Below are 20,381 nucleotides of genomic sequence, written 5' to 3'. Positions count from 1 at the left end.
CAATACTTTGGAAGGCTGAGGAAGGAGGATCATTAAGGCCAGGAGTTCAAGACCAGCCTGGGTAACAGAGTGCACGCACCACTACAAAAAAACAAAAGAACAATTAGCTGGGCGTGGTGGTGCATGCCCGTGGTCCAAGCTACACGGGAGGCTGAGGTGGGAGGATGGCTTGAGCCCAGGAGGCCGAGGCTGCAGTGAACCATGTTCGCGCCACTACACTCCAGCCTGGGCGACAGAGGGAGACATCCTGTCTCAAAAAAATAAAGAAAAAAAAAAAAAAGTGTGAGCAGCCTGAGGCCAGGCCCTCATTCCCCCGCCGAGTGGCTCTAATGTTCCCCCAACAACCCTGGCCGCCCGGGCTGGGGTGGCCTCAGGAGCCATCTCTGACATGGTGTGCTGTGGGTAACCAGAAAAGGGGAAATTTGTAAAACATGATGCTTGAATCAGGGTTTTCCTGAACCAGAACGTGCCGGCAGCATGTCAGAGGCATCACGTCCCATTAACTGCAGAAAAAAAAAAAAAAAAAAACTAAGGGAGAAAAACTGAAAAACCCTCTGCTGGCTCCGTCTCCTGACCATGAAACTAGGCCGGGTTTTATGTTCGCCACACGGTTTCCAGTGTGAACTCTCAGCCCCATTCAGACAGAATCAAATAGGCTGGCGGGGAGTGGATGGGCGGGTGGCAGGGGTTGAGGCCAGGTCCGAGACCCTCCCCCCCACCCAGGCACCCCGCCTCACTGCCCCTCCCTCACTCAGCTTTGCCGAGACCCTGAATGGCAGCCTGGTCAGGTCCCATGCCCGGTGCCCCCCAGGGTGCCAGCACCACCACCAGCAGGCCCTGCCTTCATTGCTGGAGAGTCCCCACGACAGCCAGTGGGACCGTCTTCATCGCGCCTTTGTCAGCCCAGGGCCAGGAAGGAGGCAGCTGGGCCGCTGTGTGCTTCTCCCATGCCCATTGGGAGGGTTGGGAAGAGGGAAGAGAAAGGAAGGGAACAGCCATGCTGCCCTGGGCCTGGGCTGGTGTGGAGCAGCTCTGCAGGCAGCCCGGATTCAGCCCTGCCAGGCAGGGGCGGGAGGGCTTGGAGCGGAGCACAGCGGGCCAGGTCAGGCGGCTGCTCTCACCTGGTTCGGACGTGACGATGTCAGCCGTGGACTGCGGACCCTCCCCCGTCTTTTCCTCGGCGCTGGGCACCCGGGAGCCAGGCCCGGGGCTGCTGGCAGGGCAGACATTTAAAGTGCACGGGGCGCTGGGCCGAGGTGGGGTGGGGCAGCTGGCAGGGGGCTTTGGGGCGGGCGGGTGACAGCAGGGTGGCAGCTTGGTGGGGCCTGCAGCGGGTGAGGGGGCACCTGGGGCCGTGGGGGTTAAGGCAACTGGCTTGTGAGTGGACTTTGGGGCCTTCTCCTGGGCGGGCTCCTCCAGATCCAGGTGCTGGTCTTCCGGCTTCCGCTGTCAGGGATAGGGGGAAGCTCAGGCAGGCTCAGGCTGCCCTGACCCCATAGGGTCCCCTGCTTGGGTTCATCCTGCTGGAGGGCAGGCGTGCAGGGGTCTCCCGGAGCCAGTCGCGGCCAGGCAGGGGGGGAGAAGTGCCTGGCCCAGGCAGGCGTGGCTGGGGGCGGTACCTGGAACTGGGTGGCCCTCTGCTGCTGCAAAGCATAGAGCTCCTGCTGCCGGAGGAGCTGTGGCCTCGAGTACACGGGGAGCTGGCCGGGGTGCTGCATGTGAGAGGCAGGGCCCCGGCCCCCATACACGGGGGGCCACAGCGAGGCCTGGTCCATGACATCCGCTGCGGGCAGGGCCCAGGAGGGGTCAGCCTGGTCGGGGAGGGGACAGCTCCGGGGCTGCTTCCCCGATCCCCGTCACCCTTTCCTTAGCCCACCAAGCCCACTGCTCCCTCCTGAGCGCTGGCCAGCCCACCCCCAGCTGTCCCTCCTTCCAACAGCCCCCCAAGTGTGGCGGCCTGGGCCAGGGGCCCTTACCAAGTGCGTGGGGGGCGCTGTGGGGTGCGGGCTCTGAGGGCAGGATGACCAGCTGCGTGGGGGCATCCTGGGGAAGGGGGAAGACAGAGGGCACGGGGCCAGCCACAGAGGCGGGGAAGCCGGGGGGCAGGTTCTGGTGCAGGGCAGGGTGCCCCAGGCCTGGGAGGCAGAGGGCACAGTGGTCAGGCCTCCCACTCTCAGGGACCAGTAGGGAACCCCCGTCAGCCCCAGGCCAGCCCCCACCCTGGGATCACTGACCGTAGGAGTGCCCCCCCATCCACAGGGAGGGGCTGCGGGTGCGGGGCAGCCAGGGGGGATGGGGGTGGGTGTGGGGGGCTGGGTCCCCGCCCAGCTGGCTGCTCTGCATCATGAGGTGGGGGGCCAGGTCCCCAGGGCAGCTGCTCGGTGGGTGGATCCGGGCGAACTCTACGCGGTCTTTGCTGTCCCTGTAAGACCTGGGGCTCAGCCCTGCCACCAGTGCCAATGCCCAGCTCCCCACCCCACCCCCTGCCATCAACCTGGGAGAGAGAACGGGCCCTGGAGGCTCAGGGAAAACCCCAGGCTCCAGCCTCAGTGCTCTGCAGGGCTGGCTGGGGGCCCTCTCCTGGCCCCTGAAAGTGGGCAACCTGACTGTTGCAGGGGGTTAGCTGAGACCCCCGACCCAGGGTGAGACCCCAGAAAGGCTCTAGGGGTGGGTAGAAACCCACCCACAGCTAGCCATAGAATCTGCTGCCCCAGCCATGACCACCCTCTTCCTCCACGTGGCTCTGAGTGGGCAGCCCCAAACCCAGGTCCAGCCCCACTCCCCAGGGCCACAGGCCCAGCTCTCACTGCAGCAGCAGCTCGCGGCCGGCGAGCCCCAGGCGGTCATCACATAGCCGGGTCCTCTCCTCCTCGGCCTCCAGGTCCAGTACGTGTGTGGAACGGGGCCCACCGCCAGCTGCACAGGGTGGAGACAGCAGAAAGGAGAGGGTTGGGCGGCCAGGGAGCCACCAGCTAAGGCAAGCAGTGACCCCGCTACGAGCTCGGGGGCCTGATGCCCTGAGGAGGATCCCCTGGTCCTGGGGCCTTGGAGGGTCTGCCAAGGGCAGGTGTGGGAGTTGGCGAGCAGGGGCGCAGGGCAGGGCCAGCTGGGCATCCTAGACTGGCCCGGCCTGCCTCCCTCTCTGTGCAGGGCCTGTACCTTTGAAAGCGGGGACGGCCCGGCCTTGCCGCACAGTGTTGGTGCCGTAGGCTGCCTCAGACCGGCTCGCCGTGTCCTTCTGCCGGGCCAAGGCCACTGCGATGCCCACAGGAGGCTGCCGCACCTCCCCGTCACCGTGCATGGTGTCGTGCTCCCGGCTGCGGGCACAGTCCGGCCTCTCCGACTGGCCTGGGGCCTTAGAGGACAGGAACTTTGCTTCCTGCTGGACGCAGCTGGCCTTGAGGCCGCCCAGGCCCACCAAGGGTGCCTTCTGGCCCACCGCCAGGGCCTGGCTGCTGTACTTAAGCAGGTTCTTCATGGCCGAGACCTCGTCCGGTGGTGCAGGCAGTTCCTGGGGCAGAAGGGCCGCCTGCTGCAGGCCGCTGCCAAAGGGGTCCAGGTAGGTGCCAGCCTTGCGCTCCTCGCTGATGGCCATGGCGGTGCCCGGGCCTGCCTGGACACCCCATGGGGGCAGGTGGGGCCCGCTGTAGCCCAGGGATGCCAGCTCCAGGGACTTGCGCTTGGCCTCAGCCCCAATGCCCCCCTGTTCCACCTCGGGGGCCACCAAGTGCTGCTGGTGCCGGATCCGGGCCACCTTCTGTGCCCCCGGGGGGCCGGCCGGGGCTTCCTTGCCAGCAGTCTTATCTAAAGTGCAGCAGGCCTGGGGGGCCTTCCCGCCCAGCGGGTCCTGGTGACCAGGCCGGGCACAGTCCTGTGAAGAGGTGGGCAACTCGAAGTAGCCGCTTTTGTCCAGACCACCTTTAGGGAGTCCAGAGAAGGAGGCCTCAGGGCCTGCGCTGCTGAGATAGTCTAGGCCCTTTAGCCGGGGGTTGAGGGCCGCCTCAAAGCCCCCAGGCCGCCGCTCGCCCTTGCTCTCAGCCTTCAGGTGGGCATAGGAGACTCCATAGGGTGCAGCGTGGTCGGGGGCCATGGTTCCCTCCAGGTGCCGGTCCTTGCCCTCCCCTGCCACAGCGCAGGCCTCAGTGGCCTGGAAGGGGCGGCCCTTGTCGGTCAGGTGTCCCACAGAAGGCACGAAGGTGGGCCCGCTGGCCTTTAGGTCCCGGGGGACTTTGTCCTGCAGCGGGCAGAGCCCGTCAGGGCCCCCATGCAGCTGCAGGCAGGGGAAGGAGCCAGCGGCCGTGCTGAGGGGCGGGGGCGGCCCGGCGTAGGACGCGGTGTGGTGTAGCATCTGCCGCCGCTCCAGGCACTCGCTGAAGGCCGGCCCGGGCTCCGGGGGGCCTGCTGCCTCCTTCGCACAGCGCCCAGAGGTTGCCACCCCCGCGCCAGGCCGCCCCAGCACGCCCCCCGCACAGCTGGCTAGCGCAGCCCTGCCCATCTCGCCATTGAGCACCTTGGTGTTGAGGAGGCAGGAGGTGAGGTGCTTGGAGCGGCCCTCACAGGCTCCTCGGGGTGCGGGGCCACCCTCCCTGCAGTGCCCGTCAGCCGGCACGGGCAGCACCAGCTTGTGCCGCTCCTTGCCACCGTCCTCCTCTGCCGCCGGCCGCTCCTTGCCCTCAGCCGCCTTGCCCGCCTTCTCTCTGCCCAGCTCCTTGCCCACGAGGAAGCGGTCGAAGTCCTTGGGGCCCTTCTGCAGGGAGCCAGCCTCGCCCCGGTCTCGATCCCGGCTGCAGGAGCCCATGGGGTGGGCAGGGGCGGCCCGGGCCACGCTGGGGAAGTTGTGGTTGGCCGGCAGCAGCGTGGGCTGGGGCGGTAGGTTGCGCAGGTAGAAGTTATCTGTGTGGGAAAGAGCCAAGGTCGATGGGAGGCCTTAGGGGTGAGGCTGGAGGAAGACTCCCTGAGACAGGTGCTCTAGGTGCCTCCCGGACACCAGCTGGCACTGACCCCAGGTTACAGCCTAGGGAAGGTTTTTGCTTTTTTTTTTTTTTTTTTTTTGAGATGGAGTCTCGCCCTGTCCTCTGTCGCCCAGGCTGGAGTGCGGTGGAGCGATCTCGGCTCACTGCAAGTTCCACCTCCCGGGTTCACGCCATTCTCCTGCCTCAGCCTCCGGAGTAGCTGGGACTACAGGCGCCCGCCACCTCGCCCGGCTAGTTTTTTGTATTTTTAGTAGAGACGGGGTTTCGCCGTGTTAGCCAGGATGGTCTCGATCTCCTGACCTCGTGATCCGCCTGTCTCGGCCTCCCAAAGTGCTGGGATTACAGGCTTGAGCCACCGCGCCTGGCCTATTATTTTATTTTATTTTATTTTAGAGACAAGGTTTCACCATGTTGCCCAGGCTGGTCTCCTGAGCTCAAGTGATCACCCGCCTCGGCCTCCCACAGTGTCGGGATTACAGGCGTGAGCCACCGTGCCCGGTCGTTTTTTGCTTTTGTTTTTATAAAATTGTAGTGAAATATGGATAACATAAAATTTCCCGTTTTTGGTGCACAGTTCAGGGGCACTGGGCACATTCCCCCTGCCGTGCAGCCGTCACAAGCATTCGTGGCCAGAACCTCTCACCTCCCAGAACTGAAGTTCTGTCCCCATGAAACACTCACCTCTGCCCCCACGTTCAGCCCCCACACCTCAGAGATGGGAGATGCAAACCCGAGGCCAGCCTCTCCCCGACCTGGCCTAGTGTCAGTAGGGATTTTCGGGGGACACGGGGCAAGCAGTAGATTTTCAGGGGACGGGGGCAGGCGGTGGATTTTCGGGGGACGCAGGGCAGGCGGTGGATTTTTGGGGGATGCGGGGCAGGCAGTGAGTGTTACAGAGCATCTCCGCTGGGTCTTTACAAACAGGCACCAGGACCTTGGAAATCAGGGACAGGTGGCAGGCGCAGCTCCTGGCACCCCCGGAGAAGAGGCCAGGAAGGACAGGCGGTCATGGAGGAGGGGCTCACCCACCTGCTGGACCCCCTGGGAGCTCCCAGCCCCTCGGCCTCTCGTCTGGGTGTCTCAGTCTGGTGGGGCCAGGGTAATGGGTTGAAATGGAGAAAGGCCAGTGGCTCCGGGGGCAGAGAGCAGCAGCTATGCTCACTCTGCCTGGTGGCTGGTGGGTGTCTGGGGGCTCCCTCTGCCGGTCCCTGAAACAGTTGCCCGGCCTGGGCCCTCGGCCTGGGCCCGCCCTTCCCGGCTAGGGTCTGCCCCAAGCTCTCCACACTCCTGGCTGCCCTGGGGGTACCCATCACCCCACAGAGGGGGCCAGGTCACTGCCTCTGGGAACCCTGTGGGGGGCTGTTCCTCTCCACGCCCAGCTGGGTGGGTGGGCAGCGGGGTGGTGCCAAGAGCGGAGGGAGCAGACAAGAGGGGAAACAAAAGAAACATTTGGAACTTGTAAAATTGTCCTCAGGCATGTAAATTCCTTGTCAATTTCCTGCTAATTAGAAACAAGGGGGAAGGGGAGCGGGAAGGGGCTAGCCCCAGCGAAACCTAATTAGCTCCATTTCCAAAACCAAATACTGTTCTTGGACGTAGCTGCACCACAATATTGTGAAAGCCGAGAGGCCTGGCCGGCCCACTGCCCAGAGGGAGTCCCCTGTGCTGGTGGAGGGGCTGGGTTTCTGGGGCTGGGACCAGCCACCTGCCCGCCCTTGACAAACACTGTCAAAATAACTGCACGTGCCGGGGCTGAGGTGGGTCTGGGGGAACCGGGCCTGCGGGGCTGTCCTCTGAGCAGCAGAGCCCCTCAGCCTGCAGCCACAGGAGCTGGGGTGTAGGGTGAGGAGATGGGTTTGGGTGCCTGTCCTGGGTGAGAGCTGAATTCCCTGGGTGGGGCTGGTGGTGAGTTCCTGGCCCCCATGCCTGCTCCCCTGCAGCTGGCTGGCATGGGCGTAGGCCAAAGCCCACCTGAGCCTTAGCAAATCTTGGGCTCCTGCAGGTGCGGAGGTGCAGGCCACACAGAGGTCCTGGAGTGAGTGTGAGGTGGGGAGAAGGGGCTGACGGGCAGCCGAGCGAGGGTGGGCAGACTGGCCTCAGGTCCCCACCCCTCGGCTCACTCAGAGTTGGGGTCATCATGACCACTCAGGAGCACAGGCTCACTGGGGTCCCCCACTCTGTTCCCTGCAGCGTGTCTAGTCTGCCTCTCAGGCCCTGCAGGGGCTTTCTGGGCCTTTCCTCTGCCGCGACCCGGAGCTCCAGCCCTAAACGCCAGGGCTCCTGGGCTCCCAGGGGCTGTGCGGAAGCCATCTGTCCCCACCTCCCTTCTCACCCCCCACAGCCTGGGTGTCCCTCTCCACAGCCGGGACAACCTCCCAGTCCACCTCTCCACACTGACCGCACCCCGTGTGTCCAGACACCTCTCAGATCCTCCTGGGGAGACGTCCCAGCCCCTCTGCACTGAGGCAGAACTCACACCACTATCCAACTGCTTCTCCCCAGGTGCGCCCTCCCATAGCCCAGACCAGAAACTGAGGGTCACTTAGACCCCTCTACCCCTCCCTGCCCCCAATCCCCCTCCTAGATATCACTGATGACGGCCCTTGTAGGACCCACACCTGTATTGCTTCTCAGTGAAGCCCAGTAACTAACCGACGGCTTCCTGCTCCAGCCTCCTGGTGTCACCCCAAGGGGAACTTTTTAAAATGCAAATGAGATGTCACCCTACCAACTTGGAGATAAGGACCCGCACCCGTCCCACCTCCAGCCAGGCCGTCTCGGGGACTCCGGGAGGAACTCGCTGGCACCAGGACTTGGCTCTGCTGGGCCTGCGCTTCCTCTTCCCCAAGGCCCCACCGATTCTGACTTCTCAGCAGACTCAAACTCTGCATCCCTTCTTCGGGGATGCCTGCTGTCAACAGGGTAAGCAGCCCTTCTGTCCACCAGGGCACGGGGCTGGGGGGCTGGGGGCTGGGCCTCCTGCAGCCCAGCTCTAGCCCAGGCCACTGAGTGTGTAAGCCAGGAGGTGCAGGTTTCTGTGGGCTTCCTCCAGCCCCCACCGGATGTGTCCTCCTCAGCCACCCCACGATCTGGGGGCTGCTTGGGGCTGCAGGGCAAGGCCAGGTCCTGAGGAAGCTGGTGCGACTAGGGTGATAAGGAAGGTGGGCACCAGCGCAGCTGCTCCCACCTGAGAAGCGAGAGGTCTTGAGACAGCATGATCTGGGGAACTGAACCTGCGCCTGGGGGTGGTCCTGGGCCCCTGGGTTTAAATCCTGAGGGGCAGACCCACCCTCTCCTCTAGCCCCCACCCTGGCCTCGATGACACCTGGTGGGAGGGCTCACCTAGGCTGGTCTTTCCCTTGTGACCCAGAAGCTCCTGTGCCCCCTCCCCACCTCCAGCATGCCTGCTCCCCACGCCGGCCCCAGGCTGCACTTGCCTTTTTGGGTTCCATAGAAACGGTGCTGCCCGTAGAGAACGTTGCTGTTTCCATGGTGATCCAAGTGGCTCACGGGTAGGAAGGTGGATGCCAGACTCCCCGAAAATCTGGGGTACCCCGGAGCTAGAGAAGCAAGGAAAGCCAGCTGCAGAGGCAACTCCCAGCCCGCGGCCCACACTCGCCCTGACCCCAGGGAGGCAAGAAGCCGGCAGGCAGCCCAGGAGCGGTGCCCGGCAGAGCCCACCACGCTGCCGCCAGGGGGAAATCAACCCGTCAATACATCATATTAACTCTGACTCGACTAATGCCGTCCCTCCGGTGCGGCACAAATTGAATTGCTGATGGGCTGGGGAGAGGGGAGGACGGACGAGGGGGCCTCTGTTCCCTCCCAGCAGCACTCGGGATCACAGAAGCTCCCAGGCTGGGCAAGAAAAGGGACTCCAGGGAAGTTCTGTGGGAGGAGGGGGCACGATGGACAGACACTGCGCCAAGGTCCTGCCCAAAGGACAGCCAGGCCTGGACTTGGCCTCTCCAAGGCAGGCCCCAGGGCCCAGTGGACAGCCCAGGCCAGGGACCAGTGCTGCTGGGGTGTGGCCAGCCTCCCCTGACCCTGGCTGGAGGTCACAGGTGTGTCCATCCGACACCGAGTTCCCACCACGGCCAGGCCTCTTCCGGCTCAGAGATCTGCACAGGGTGGGGAGGGGACGGGGGCAAAGAGTTCCTTGCACAGGCCCCAGCCCCCAAACCGCAGGCGGTGACTCCAAGTCATGCCAGACAGGCCCCTCTCTAGGCTAAGGGGTCTGTCTGTCCCTCAAGGCAGCCACATTTCTAAGCGACCTGCCCCTGCCCAATACAGGAAAGCCAGCCACACCCAGCCACCCACGTGGCTGGCCCCGGGCCTTGGGACAGCTCTGGCTGTGTGGGGCACACTTGCCCCACCCAAGGGGTGAAGCACAGCTGGCAGCTCAGGACAGGGCTGAGCACAGCCTGGGAGGCCTGCAGGCACCAGAACCCAGCCCAAGGGCTGCAGAGAGCATGTCTGCTGGACACCAGAGACACCAGTCACAAGGAGTGTGGCTTCTGGTTCCCCAGCAGGAACCCGGGCCACGGGCAGAGTTCTCCGACTCAGACCTGCCCAACCCCATCCCCAGCCCCGCGTGCAGTCCCAGTGGTGCTGGTGCTGGTGCTGGCCAGCCCACCATAGCAGCTGCCTGAACATGAGGGCCGAGGGGTGGCTGTGGTTCGGTGTCTGGCAGCCCTCTATAGGCCTGAGGAGAAGACATTTGAGGCAGCAACCTACAGCTTCAACCTGCCAGAATGAGCCAGAATGAACCAGAATGAATGAAGCTGGGTGGGGCAGGACGGCGGGGACCTCACCTTCTAAAACTCCTGCTCTGAATCTTTCCTGGAAAACGGGCCCCTGAGTCCAACTGGTGCACCCCACACCCCAATCCCCCTGGGACCCCCAGCAGTGGCAGGCACCACCCAGCTACCGTTCGATCTTCTCTGGCTCAGTGGATCCCAGGGAAATCTGTGGAGCTTGAGCCCCAGGAGATGCTCCAGGAAACCCCAGCTCTGGGTCACCAGCTCCAAGCATGCAGCCCACACCCATCCCATCTGGAGTCTCGTGCAGGGCATGAGCACAGGGAAGGCTCTGGGAAGTCCTGAGACATGGAAGCCAGCTTGATAGGGCGAAGTCCCATCTCCCTGTGAGGCCGCACATCCCAGGCCGAGTCTGGGGACCTGGGGAAGGCGCCCTGGCCCTGGTGTGGCCCTGCAGCTGCCCTCCAGCTGAGGACACGGGGCTGAGGCTCGAGCCTGGCCGACTGGCCTGGTCTGTGTGGGAGCTGCATCTGGAGCAGCTGTTTACCAGATTGAACTCTGCTCCTGGAAGACTTGACCAAAGCTGAGAGGGACTGGGTGGGAACGAACTGGGGCGGGGGTAGGGGAGTGGCAGGGCAAGGGGCAGGGCCTTGGGGGGCACTGGCTAAACCTCCGCAGCTGTCCCCCTTTAATTGGCTGCTGTTAAATGTTTTACGAGGCCTCGTTTTGGTAAACAGAAGTCTGTAAATTCCTCCTTCCCAGACACCGTTTCCCAGGCACAGAGCCCCTGTCCCCCAGTCCATCCACTCTCGCGGGGAGCAGCACTCAGCTGGCCGAGGAGTGGGCTCCTTCCTGCCTTCCCCTCTGTGGGCAGCTGAGGGTGGGCAGCTATGCATGTCCCTCAGCTGCTGGGCCTTGACTGGTGGCCCCGGGCTAGGGAGCAGGGCAGCATTAGTCAGGGCCCTAAGACCAAAGGCCTGGCCACTGCCCCCATCCTTTCCTGCTCAGTCCCCACCTCTGAGGCCCCAGAGGGGAAGTTAGGGAGTGGGGAGGAGGAGGGAGTGGGGAGATGGGACGCAGGGGCAGGGAGCAGAGACGGAGGGGCTGGGGTGCCGGAGAGGCCCAGCCGGCAGGGTGGGGTCATCTTTGGGCAGGGGGCAGAAAGAGGAAGGGAAGAGGTCCTCCTAGCCCAGCGACAAAAAGCCCCTTTCTTTTTCCCAACAAGACTGTACTCTCAAAACTGAAAAAGAAAATTAAAAAAATGATTTTCATGAATCAGAGCAGCTGTTTTGAGACCAGAAGCCAGAAGGCAGGGCTGCTGTGGCTGGGCCGGGGACACAGCGGCGTCCTGGAAGAGGCTGCCACTGAGGAGTGGGGGGGGGTGGTCCTGGGGAGGGCTCCAGGGGGACCGTAGAGGCCCCAGATGGCATGGAGGAGACACTCCAGGGCCAGAGACCAAGAGGGCTCAGCCAGCAGGGCCTCGGGGCACACGAGACCAGAGCCAGAGGTCCTCAACTGCAAGTTCCTGCTAGAACGCCAGGGCCCCAGAACCTCCCCTTCCCACACCCCTTTGAGACGGGAGCGTTTATGATCACCCCAGCAGACGAGGGCAAGCCCTAGGCTAAACGAACCTCCCAGACGGGCGGGCAGGACTCAGGCTGCTGGTGCCCTCAGAGCCTGGCAGAGTGTGGGGAAGAACCCTGGGGGCAGTGGGGGTTGCACCGAGGTCCCCACATCCTGCTCCTGCTACTGTGGTGAGCAAGAGACTCCAAACTCAGTCCCGTGACGGGATGGACTGCAGGAGACAGAGGCTGAAGGTCATAAGCACCTGACGGGTGAGTCAAGCCAGGAGGCCACACATGGGCTTGGCAGGGGGCACAATGGCCACATCCCCAGACCCCTCCCAACCTCCCCCAGGCCTGAGCTCACCATGTCTGGGGAGGTCAAGGGCTGCAGGTAGGAGGCCTGTGGTGTGGGCAGGAGGAGAGACAGTGGGCAGTCGGCGGGGGTCAAGGCTGCCCCTGGGCAGGGCTGAAGGACAGAAGAATGGGAGGGCACAGTGCCAAGAAATGGGGGCTGGGGGCAGCCAGGCGTGAGGGGACCCTTCCTCTCCTCCTGCCCACCTGGAGAAGGGAAGCCTGGAGGCTTCTCACCCCTGGGGAGGGAGAAGCAGCCCCCCCACCCACGGCACACAGGGCCTGGCCCAGTGTCTCTGCTCACACCAGCCCTGGCTGCCTGCCGGGCACCCCCACTCTAGGCACCTCATTTCCCTCATCCCTCCTGCATTCCGACACATTTTCCCAGCAGCCCAGCGCGTCGAGGCCCTGCCCTCTCCAGGCCAGCCCTGCGTCTTCCTCCTCTTGCCAGACTGGAGAGGTGGCCACAACCCACCCCCCAGGGAACATCCATGTGGTGGAAGACCGGGGGGCTGTTCCTGGGTCTCTCAGGATGCTGGACTTGGGGTGTCTTCACGGTCAGGTCTAGGAGGGAGGACGCCAGCCAGCAGAAGGACTGAGATCACCCGGGGGGTCAGGGGACTTCCCACGGCAGGGTCACCCAGGAAGCTCCGCTTGGGGCCACGGAGCTCAGGGCCCGGATGCTGCAGGCTTAGCAAACTTCTGGGGGTGCTAAAGTACACCTCGAGCACCCTGCCCCAGCCCCCACACCTTTGATGACAAAACCTTCGGCAGCGGACACCCCACCATCCTGACAAACAGCAGTGCCTCCTCCCTGGGGGAAGGACTGGGCACCTGTGTCAGCCACGCCGGCCTCCCACGGCTGAACCTCGACCTGTCTCCCACTGTGGTACCACTTCGGCTCCCACACGCACCTGGACGGGTGGGCAGTGGGTCACGCAGCCAACTGGGCGTGGCCCTAGGCCTGAAATCTGCACGTGGCAGCCAGCCTGGGAGGCCCTGGGGAACGTGGGAGGCTTTGAGGACTGTCTCAAATGTTCACCGTCCAGTAAGGGCCCATCCTCCGGGCTCAGAAGCAGACAACCCTCCCCCACCTCCTGCCAAGTCTGCCAAATCCCCTGTTCCTCCTCCCACAGTGACCCCAGGGGAGTCCCAGGAGACCCCTGGCCTGGCAAGTGGTCCCTGCTTTTCTTGTGACCCCATACGTCCCCCGTCACGTAGGATGTCCCTGCCTCCCTGCCATGTAGCCACATGCATGAGGCTCAGCCTGGCCTCCACCAGCCCGCAACTCGGCAATGGCTTTTCAGGGTACACCCCCTTCACTCAGGTGTCAGTGGGTTTCAGGTGCAGTGCACGGGTCTACCTGATGACTGCCAGGCCACAAGTGCTGGACTGACACGGATTCTGAAACCCTGTCCGCATGCGGCACACAAAGCACTGTAGTCGACTGATGACGCCTGCCCTGGGCACAGGAGGGGCCTTGGTGGGCTGATGACGCCTGCCCTGGGCACAGGAGGGGCCTTGGTGGGCTGATGACGACTGCCCTGGGCACAGGAGGGGCCTTGGTGGGCTGATGACGCCTGCCCTGGGCACAGGAGGGGCCTTGGTGGGCTGATGACGCCTGCCCTGGGCACAGGAGGGGCCTTAGTGGTGACCGCAGCTGCAGGCAGTTCTCACTCCCACTCTAGGGCTGGAAGGGCCTACAACCTTCCAGCACCCGTCCCCAGTCCTGTCTGCTCTCTGCCGAACACCCCTGCTCCCACACACAGGCCCCTCACCCCAGGTGGGCAGACCCCTGGGCGTCCAGGCTGGGTTTCAAAGTGCAGCTCCCCGGTCATGAGTGGTTGGTGGGGCGCATGGCAGGAGATTCCTTCTTGGAGCTGGACTGCCCAATCCCTGGGGCCCCCTGAGGCTGGGGAAGCTCAGCCCCTTCCCCATCCACAGGCCTGCAGGGAACTGGCCCAAGTGATGCCCCTCAGGGGCAGGCCAGGCCAGCTCTGTCTGTTCCTAGGCTAAGAGCGGGGACAGGTGCCAGGTTCCCATGGGAGCCTCTAGAACAAACGCAGTGAGCAGCCTGCCCAGGATCCAGGCACCAACGCCACAGGGAGGAGCACAGCCCTCCTGGGGATGTTGGGGGATGGTGGCCCGGGGATTGGGGATAGGGTGGGCCCGGGGATGGCAGGGAGCGTGGGTCCGAGGCTGGGGCTGTCCTCAAACCACGGGAGGTAACGGACAATCCTCAGAGTGTGGAGCTAAAAGCAACCGCACGACCCCCACAGCCTTCGCTGGTACCCTGGACAGCAGCTCTGGCTGCCAGGGAACTCCCTCCTGCCTGCCACCGGGACCTTCCTCACGTTCTCCAGGCAGCGTCCTTGACACGCAGGTCACGGCCCCCAGGCCACAGGCACACCACCAGCCAGCCCGACACACAGGCACACAGTGGACGGTGCACCTGCCGGGGTGGCTGCACCCCCACCGGTCAGGTCCAGGGATGTCAGCCCAGGAAGGTCGCACCCCACTCCCAGTGACCAAGGCCACTGGCCCCAGCAGTGGACAGCTGCCGCCGGACACGGGAGGGAAGGTGCTCTCTGTGTCTGTATCACATGGGGTCTGGACAGCTGTTCTCACTGGTGTGGCAGATGGAGAAACTGAGGCTGGGCGTGTGAACTCGAGGCTAAGGCAGCTCTGGGTCTGTGAAGACCCCTGCCCTGCCCACCTGCTCTGCACATGGCAGGGGCCCATGCTGCATCCGCCACAGTCCTGCCCTGTCCTGCGGTGCCTGGGTGTGGGCAGGGCCTTGGGTGCAGCCTCCTAGGTCCCAGAGCAGCCTCTAGCCCAAGTCCCTAGCCAAGTCCCTGGCTCTTGGAGAGCAGAGGGGGCACCCACTCCAAAGCACGGCAGGTCAGAGAGCAGGGAGAGGGTGAGGGGACAGGCTCTCAGTCACACAAAATCCTCAGCCTCAGTTTCCTCACCTGTAAAATGGGCGCAAGTGCCACTGTGCTGTGCGGCGTTGCCAGACGGAGGCAGGTGCCGTCCCAGGGCCAGGCTCATGACAGAAGTGTTGTCAATCATGCCCAACCTCGAGCCTGGGCTGGCCCTGGGAACCCTGCAGCTGCAGGGACCAGGCCCTTTATCCAAACCAGGGTTGGTCCTCTCCCCAACCTCCCTGGGGCTCAGGTTCTACCACCTGGGATGCCCCTACCCTGGCTTCCCCAGGCCTGTGTCTCCCCCAGCCACCTCCATACAGCCCTCTGCCAGGTGTGGACCTGGGTGCTGGTCACCATGGCCATGAGATGAAACCCCTGCCCTCAACAGTGACTAGCAGCACTCAGCCAGGCCGTGAACATGACACTCATAAAGTCTTAGCGGGCTGGGGTTCGGGAACTGCCAGGGCCTGAGGGTAGACTCTAGTGGGGACAGGAGGGCAGGGCAGCTGGCCAGGGCAGGCCATGGTGAGGGGCCAAGGGTTTGGGAGCGCTGGCTCCAGAAAGCCACAGGATGCCTCCAGAGTGGGGAGGCCCTCTGGCTGCGAGAAGCTGGCTGGAGGGGGGTCACAGACCTGGACGGGGCAGCCGCCCTCTGGCTGCAAGAAGCTGGCCAGAGGTAGCCAGTCTGGCAGAGCCCTTCTACCCCAACGCCGGGATCCCCACCCTGTCCTCCCATCCCCACGCTGGGATCCCCACGCTGTCCCCTCCCTCCCCACACCAGGACGCCCATGCTGTCCCTTGCATCCCAGGGGAGCCAGCTTGTCCTCACTGGCCCAACTCTCCCTCGCACATGGGAGGGGACAGCAGGTCCAGGCAGGGCAAGGGCTCCCCCTCCCCCGCATAGATGTGGGGGCCCTGGAGTGAGCCCAGGTAGAAACGTCAGTGCTGGGGTGGTCAGCGGGCCTGTGGGGGACAGGTCAAGAGGCCATTTTAGCCACTGAGGAAACCGAGGCCGGGAGAGGAAGGAATTGCTGACGGGGTCTGGGAGGAAGCGGCGGGTCCTGGGCAGGCATCACAGGAAGGATGGAGCTGGGGCCGCAGCACCTCTGAGGGCACTCAGGGTGGGTGGAGGCTGGTGGGATCTCTGTCCCTCAGACAGATGTGGTCCCAGCTCCTGCTCACTCCCAGCAGCACCAGCGAATCCTGAGACCTCAGAGGGGATGAAGGGGACGGGGGGGCAGCCGGCAGGATGTAGGAAGCTGCAGGGCTCTGTCGGCAGGGAGCACTCCGCACGCATAGCCCCGGACCCCTGGGAGCTGGCCAGGCCCGGTGAGAGGTGGCCGCTGGGGGGGGCGTGGTTCTGAGCAAGAGGCTGGCCAGGCGGACAGCCAGCGTGTGTGTGTGCCTGTCGCCGCCAGGGCTCCCCTCAGGTGGCACAAGAGACCACGAGTGGCCTCAGTGGGCGGCTCAGCAGCCCCTGCCCCCACCCTTCCCAGCTGAGCCCCCAGGAACAGAATCCTCTTTCATTGGCCCTGTGGGTGGTCCTGGCCCGGCAGCTGGGGGGCGCGGTGGGGAGGGAGGGGACCAGGCCTGACGATAATACGACCAGCTGTGCCTCCACCCCCGCTCCCACCCACCCAGGACAGGCTGGCTGACAGAAGTCACCTCTGCCCCTGGCCAGTTCCGCTGCCCACCCCACCCAAAGCCCCAGGGAGGCCCACCGCTGGTGGGAGCCCAAGCCTCGTGTGAGCTGTGGGCTGGGAGGAGCTGAACAGGCCAGATGTTCCAGGCAGCTCCTCCAGCTCCAGGCTGCCTCTGCTGCACCCCCGGCTGCTCCCCCAGGGAAGCAGGAAGCCCTGGCCCGCTCCAGGGGCTGCCCTGCAGATGGGGAGAGAGGAGGCCCTGCCTGGCGTCGGGGGGTTCCTGGGGCTACCCCAACCTGGGTTCCTGCTGGCTTGCCCCAACCTGGCCTCCCTGCCCTCAACGAAAGCCCTGGGCTGGGGAGGGGGTGGCAAGCTGGCCTGGCGGGGCACTTGCCTCCTGCCCATCCTGGGCCACTGGAAGGATATGTGGGCGAGGCCAACCGCCCAGGCAGCCCGCTGTGCCTGCTGGCCCCCACTCTCCAGCCGAGTCGCGTGCCCCCCGCCCACCTCGCTCCCCATCCCCCATGAACACACACGGCAGAGAAACAGGCCCTGCGCACGGGAGCCAGCTGGCACCCTGTCAAACTAGCAGCCAGGCATGCTGCCCGGGCAGCCAGCCAGCCTCTCACCCTGGCCCGCCCTCCCTGGCCTCTGCCGCTCAGCTCAGTGCGGCAGCTCCATGTGGTCTGTCGGGGAGCACGGCTGCGTGGCAGGGAACCCCTGCAGGGAGGGGAGGGGATCCCGGGGGGTGGGGCAACTGAACTGAAGGCAGCGCAGGGGACAGCAAGCCGGAGCACAGGCCTCACAGGTGTGTGGCTTTGGAGGCTCTGCCACCCTCGGGGGGTGCCCACACCCATCCTCAGCCCCGGGTGGGCCCTGCGTTCTGGGGCCCAGGCGGGCGGCTCAGAGGCTACGCCCCGCGTCCTCTTGTCCTGCCTCCACCTGTGCTGGTCCACCCAGACCACTGTCCCGCACACGTGCCCGCCCCAACCTGACACGGATGGCGGGAGATGCATCTCGCCCAGCCAGGGTGCCAGGTGCCCAGCAGGCTAGACAGGTGAACCTCCTCGGTGTGACACAGCCAGGGCCACTGTGGGCACAGTCCTCCCCTCCTGCTCAGGCCACCCCTGCCCGGAGGAGCTACTTCCCCGGGACACAGACAGAAGGGGCTCAGGAACCCAGACGCCAGGGGCTCATGTCGAGCCTTGTGGCAGGACACGGGTCTCCCACCCAGCCAGGGGGACTCCCAGGGGCTTGGGAGCAGATGGAACCCGCTGATGCCGGGCCCCACGTGAGGGGCTGAGAGGTGGTGGGGTCCCCAGGGTGGGCGTGAGGGGCTGAGAGGTGGTGGGGTCCCCAGGGTGGGATGTGGTCAGCTCCGCCCAGGCAGCCGTTGGCACGAGGGGAAGTGAGTGTCTAGAGGCCGTTGTGGGTGCTGTCTGCCTGTGGGCCACCGCACACCCACCCTCTGAGCAGCCCCCAGAGGGGCGGGACGGGGGCTCCAAGGCAGGTGGTGCTACCCACAAACGGCCCTCCTTGCTGCTGGAGTCCTCCAGGGTGGGCAGAGGGAGTGGCATAGGAGCTCTCTCCTGGTGCGGAGAACACTGGAGATGGGTTGGTGCCACTTCTGGGCCCTGACTAGGGGCCACCACTGCCAGGAGGGGAAACCAAGTCAGTGGTCCTAGGTGGATCTGTGCACCTGTGGCTGGGCCAGGGCCAGGCAACAGCCGTTGCGTCTGTTGTGGGGGGGTTCACCACGGCTGCCGCAGGCGTCCCCTTCCTGCTCCCCCCATGCCAGGCCACCCTCCTCCCTCCCAAAGACATCCTGGGAGCCAGATGCTGTGGCTGGCGGGGGCGTTTGCCCACAGACACAGAAGGCTGAGGCAGGGTAGGGGGTATGAGCCAGGAAGGCGGGGCCCCCACAGCCAGCCCAGGAGCCATGGCCAGCCTGGTCTCCCCTCCAGGAGGCCGCTAGGAGTACAGGGGTGGGAGGAAGGGGCAGGGGAGTCTGGACCGAGGACCCCATGCTATCCACGACATCTCAAGGTAGCGGCCTCCCCTGCACCCAGGAAGAGGTTGTTCCTTGTCGCCTGCCCAACATGTGCGCCCTGCGCCGAAAGCCCAGATTATTTCAGCAACTGCCCCTCACTCGTCACCTGTTCTGCTTGGAAAACAGCCCCTTTCTTGTTGCACAAAGAGAGGTTTCTCTGCTTCCAGCAGTGCCGGGTGCTAATCTCCCTGCCTGGAACGGGGCGGTGGCGTGGTGTGTGGGTCCGCAGCACTCTGTAAACACGACGCCCGCCGCTCAGCAGTCATTGAGTTACGGCAGCGCCGGGTGCCAGGAGCAGAGAGCCCTGTGTGCCCGCTGCCAACTGCAATTACCTCTCTGCGTGCCAGCCGCGGGGGGCGGGGGGAGCTTAACCCTTCCCACACTGCAGGGTTGGGGTAGCCGAGGGAATACCAGCAACTGTGGGCCCAGGGACATGGGGGCCCAGGGCCGCCGCCTAGGCTGCAGGGCAAGGGGTCTGAGCAAGCAAGGGGATCCGGGCAGGGGTGCCCTGCCAGTGAAAGGCCAGGAGGGCCTCCAGGGGCCTCCTGCTGGCCAGGCAGCCTGAGAGTAGCCAGTATTCGTGAGGTGCCTACTGTGTGCCCAGGGCTGTGTCCCATGGGGAGGCAGGTGGCCTGGGAGGAACTCTTTGTCCTGGGCCAGGCCCCAGGGTGGCAGCCTGTGTGCAATGACAGCTCTCCCGCCCCCTCCCCTCCCGGCTGGCAGATCTGGAGCCCACCTCCTAGCATCTGGGGAAGTGGGGCGCGGCCACTGTGAGGGTGAGCCCAGCCCGGCCGGCCCAGCTGTACTCCACATTTTCTCAGCTCCCCAGAGCCCCTCCTGGCTCCCCCGTTCCCCCTTGCTGCCCATCTGGAGCACACATCTGGTCAGGACCACTGCTGAACAGGCTGCCCTTGTTTCCAGCCAATCACCACTTCCCCTGGGGCTTCCTCGGCAGGGAGGCGGCCCCACCAGAGCCTGCTTGTCAGCGTCCACCAGCCAGGTTCCCACTGCCCTCGTGGGAGCCCCTCACTTGCCCCTGGCCCGGGCACCAGGGTCAGTCTCTTGGCCACCAGGGCATCGCTGAGAGCCCAGTCTGCCAACTTACCTTCGTGGGAGTGGGAGAACCAGATCTGGGAGGTGGCAGGGTGGGAGCCACGGTAGGCCTGCTCAGAGGGGGAGGAGCTGGGGCCGCTGGGGTGCGTGGAGGCTGCCGAGCCCAGGCTGCTGGAGAGGAAACTGCCCATGAAAGAGGAGGCCGGAGAACTTCCCATCAGGCGGCTGCTGGCTGTGGACACACGGCAAGAGTGAGTCTGGGGGCAGGTCCCAGGGTGTGGCCTGAGGCAGGGCAGGGTCAACACCCCAGCCCTTCTCCATGGGGGACTCTCAGGCCCAGTCTCCCCTGGAGTCTTTGTCTTTCAATACCCAAGAAACCGATGATGGGAAAGGCTACCCACACAGGCCTTTGACAGCCACACTCAGAGTCCTGAGTCTTTGGGTGCCTCAAGTGTCCCGGTACTGACACCCTCCTGCTGATGCAAAACCCAAGAATGTCATCTTTGTTACAACCACATCACCACCACCACCAGCCACATTACCTACCACTATCACCCCCAACCACATCACCCACCACTATCACCCCAACCACATCATCACCCACAACACACCACCAACCACATCACCCACCACTATCACCAACCACATCACCCACCACCATCACCCTCAACCACATCACCCACCACTATCACCCCAACCACATCACCCACCACTATCACCCCAACCACATCATCACCCACAACACACCACCAACCACATCACCCACCACTATCACCAACCACATCACCCACCACCATCACCCTCAACCACATCACCCACCACTATCACCCCAACCACATCACCCACCACTATCACCCCAACCACATCACCCACTATCACCCCCAACCACATCATCACCCACCACCACCCCCAACCACATCATCACCACTATCACCCCAACCACATCACCCACTATCACCCCAACCGCATCACCCACCACTATCACCCCCAACCACATCATCACCACTATCACCCCAACCACATCATCACCACTATCACCCCAACCACATCATCACCACT

General features: G+C 64.5%; 1 protein-coding gene across 5 annotated transcripts in view; it reads right to left on the bottom strand.

Moving 5' to 3' along the window:
* The window catches only part of BAHCC1 (BAH domain and coiled-coil containing 1), a 70,093-nt gene that overhangs the window by 19,296 nt on the left and 30,416 nt on the right, over positions 1–20,381 (bottom strand). For 4 of the 5 annotated variants that reach the window (XM_033182584.1, XM_033182587.1, XM_033182586.1 and 1 more), the window contains 8 exons: positions 19,375–19,554; positions 8,411–8,533; positions 3,160–4,893; positions 2,808–2,916; positions 2,235–2,422; positions 1,977–2,135; positions 1,620–1,783; positions 1,122–1,446 (listed from right to left, as the gene is read on the bottom strand). In XM_033182584.1, the coding sequence (XP_033038475.1) occupies positions 1,122–1,446; positions 1,620–1,783; positions 1,977–2,135; positions 2,235–2,422; positions 2,808–2,916; positions 3,160–4,893; positions 8,411–8,533; positions 19,375–19,554 (2,982 nt within the window). The remainder of the gene's footprint in view (positions 1–1,121; positions 1,447–1,619; positions 1,784–1,976; positions 2,136–2,234; positions 2,423–2,807; positions 2,917–3,159; positions 4,894–8,410; positions 8,534–19,374; positions 19,555–20,381) is intronic. The other variant, XM_033182589.1, reaches the window with a different exon arrangement.

Source organism: Trachypithecus francoisi, unplaced genomic scaffold, assembly GCF_009764315.1.
Source record: "Trachypithecus francoisi isolate TF-2019V2 unplaced genomic scaffold, Tfra_2.0 Lachesis_group20, whole genome shotgun sequence".
NCBI classification, from domain to species: domain Eukaryota; kingdom Metazoa; phylum Chordata; class Mammalia; order Primates; family Cercopithecidae; genus Trachypithecus; species Trachypithecus francoisi.
Note: the sequence above shows the minus strand (reverse complement) of the source record. Positions and strands in the feature narration are given on the sequence as shown.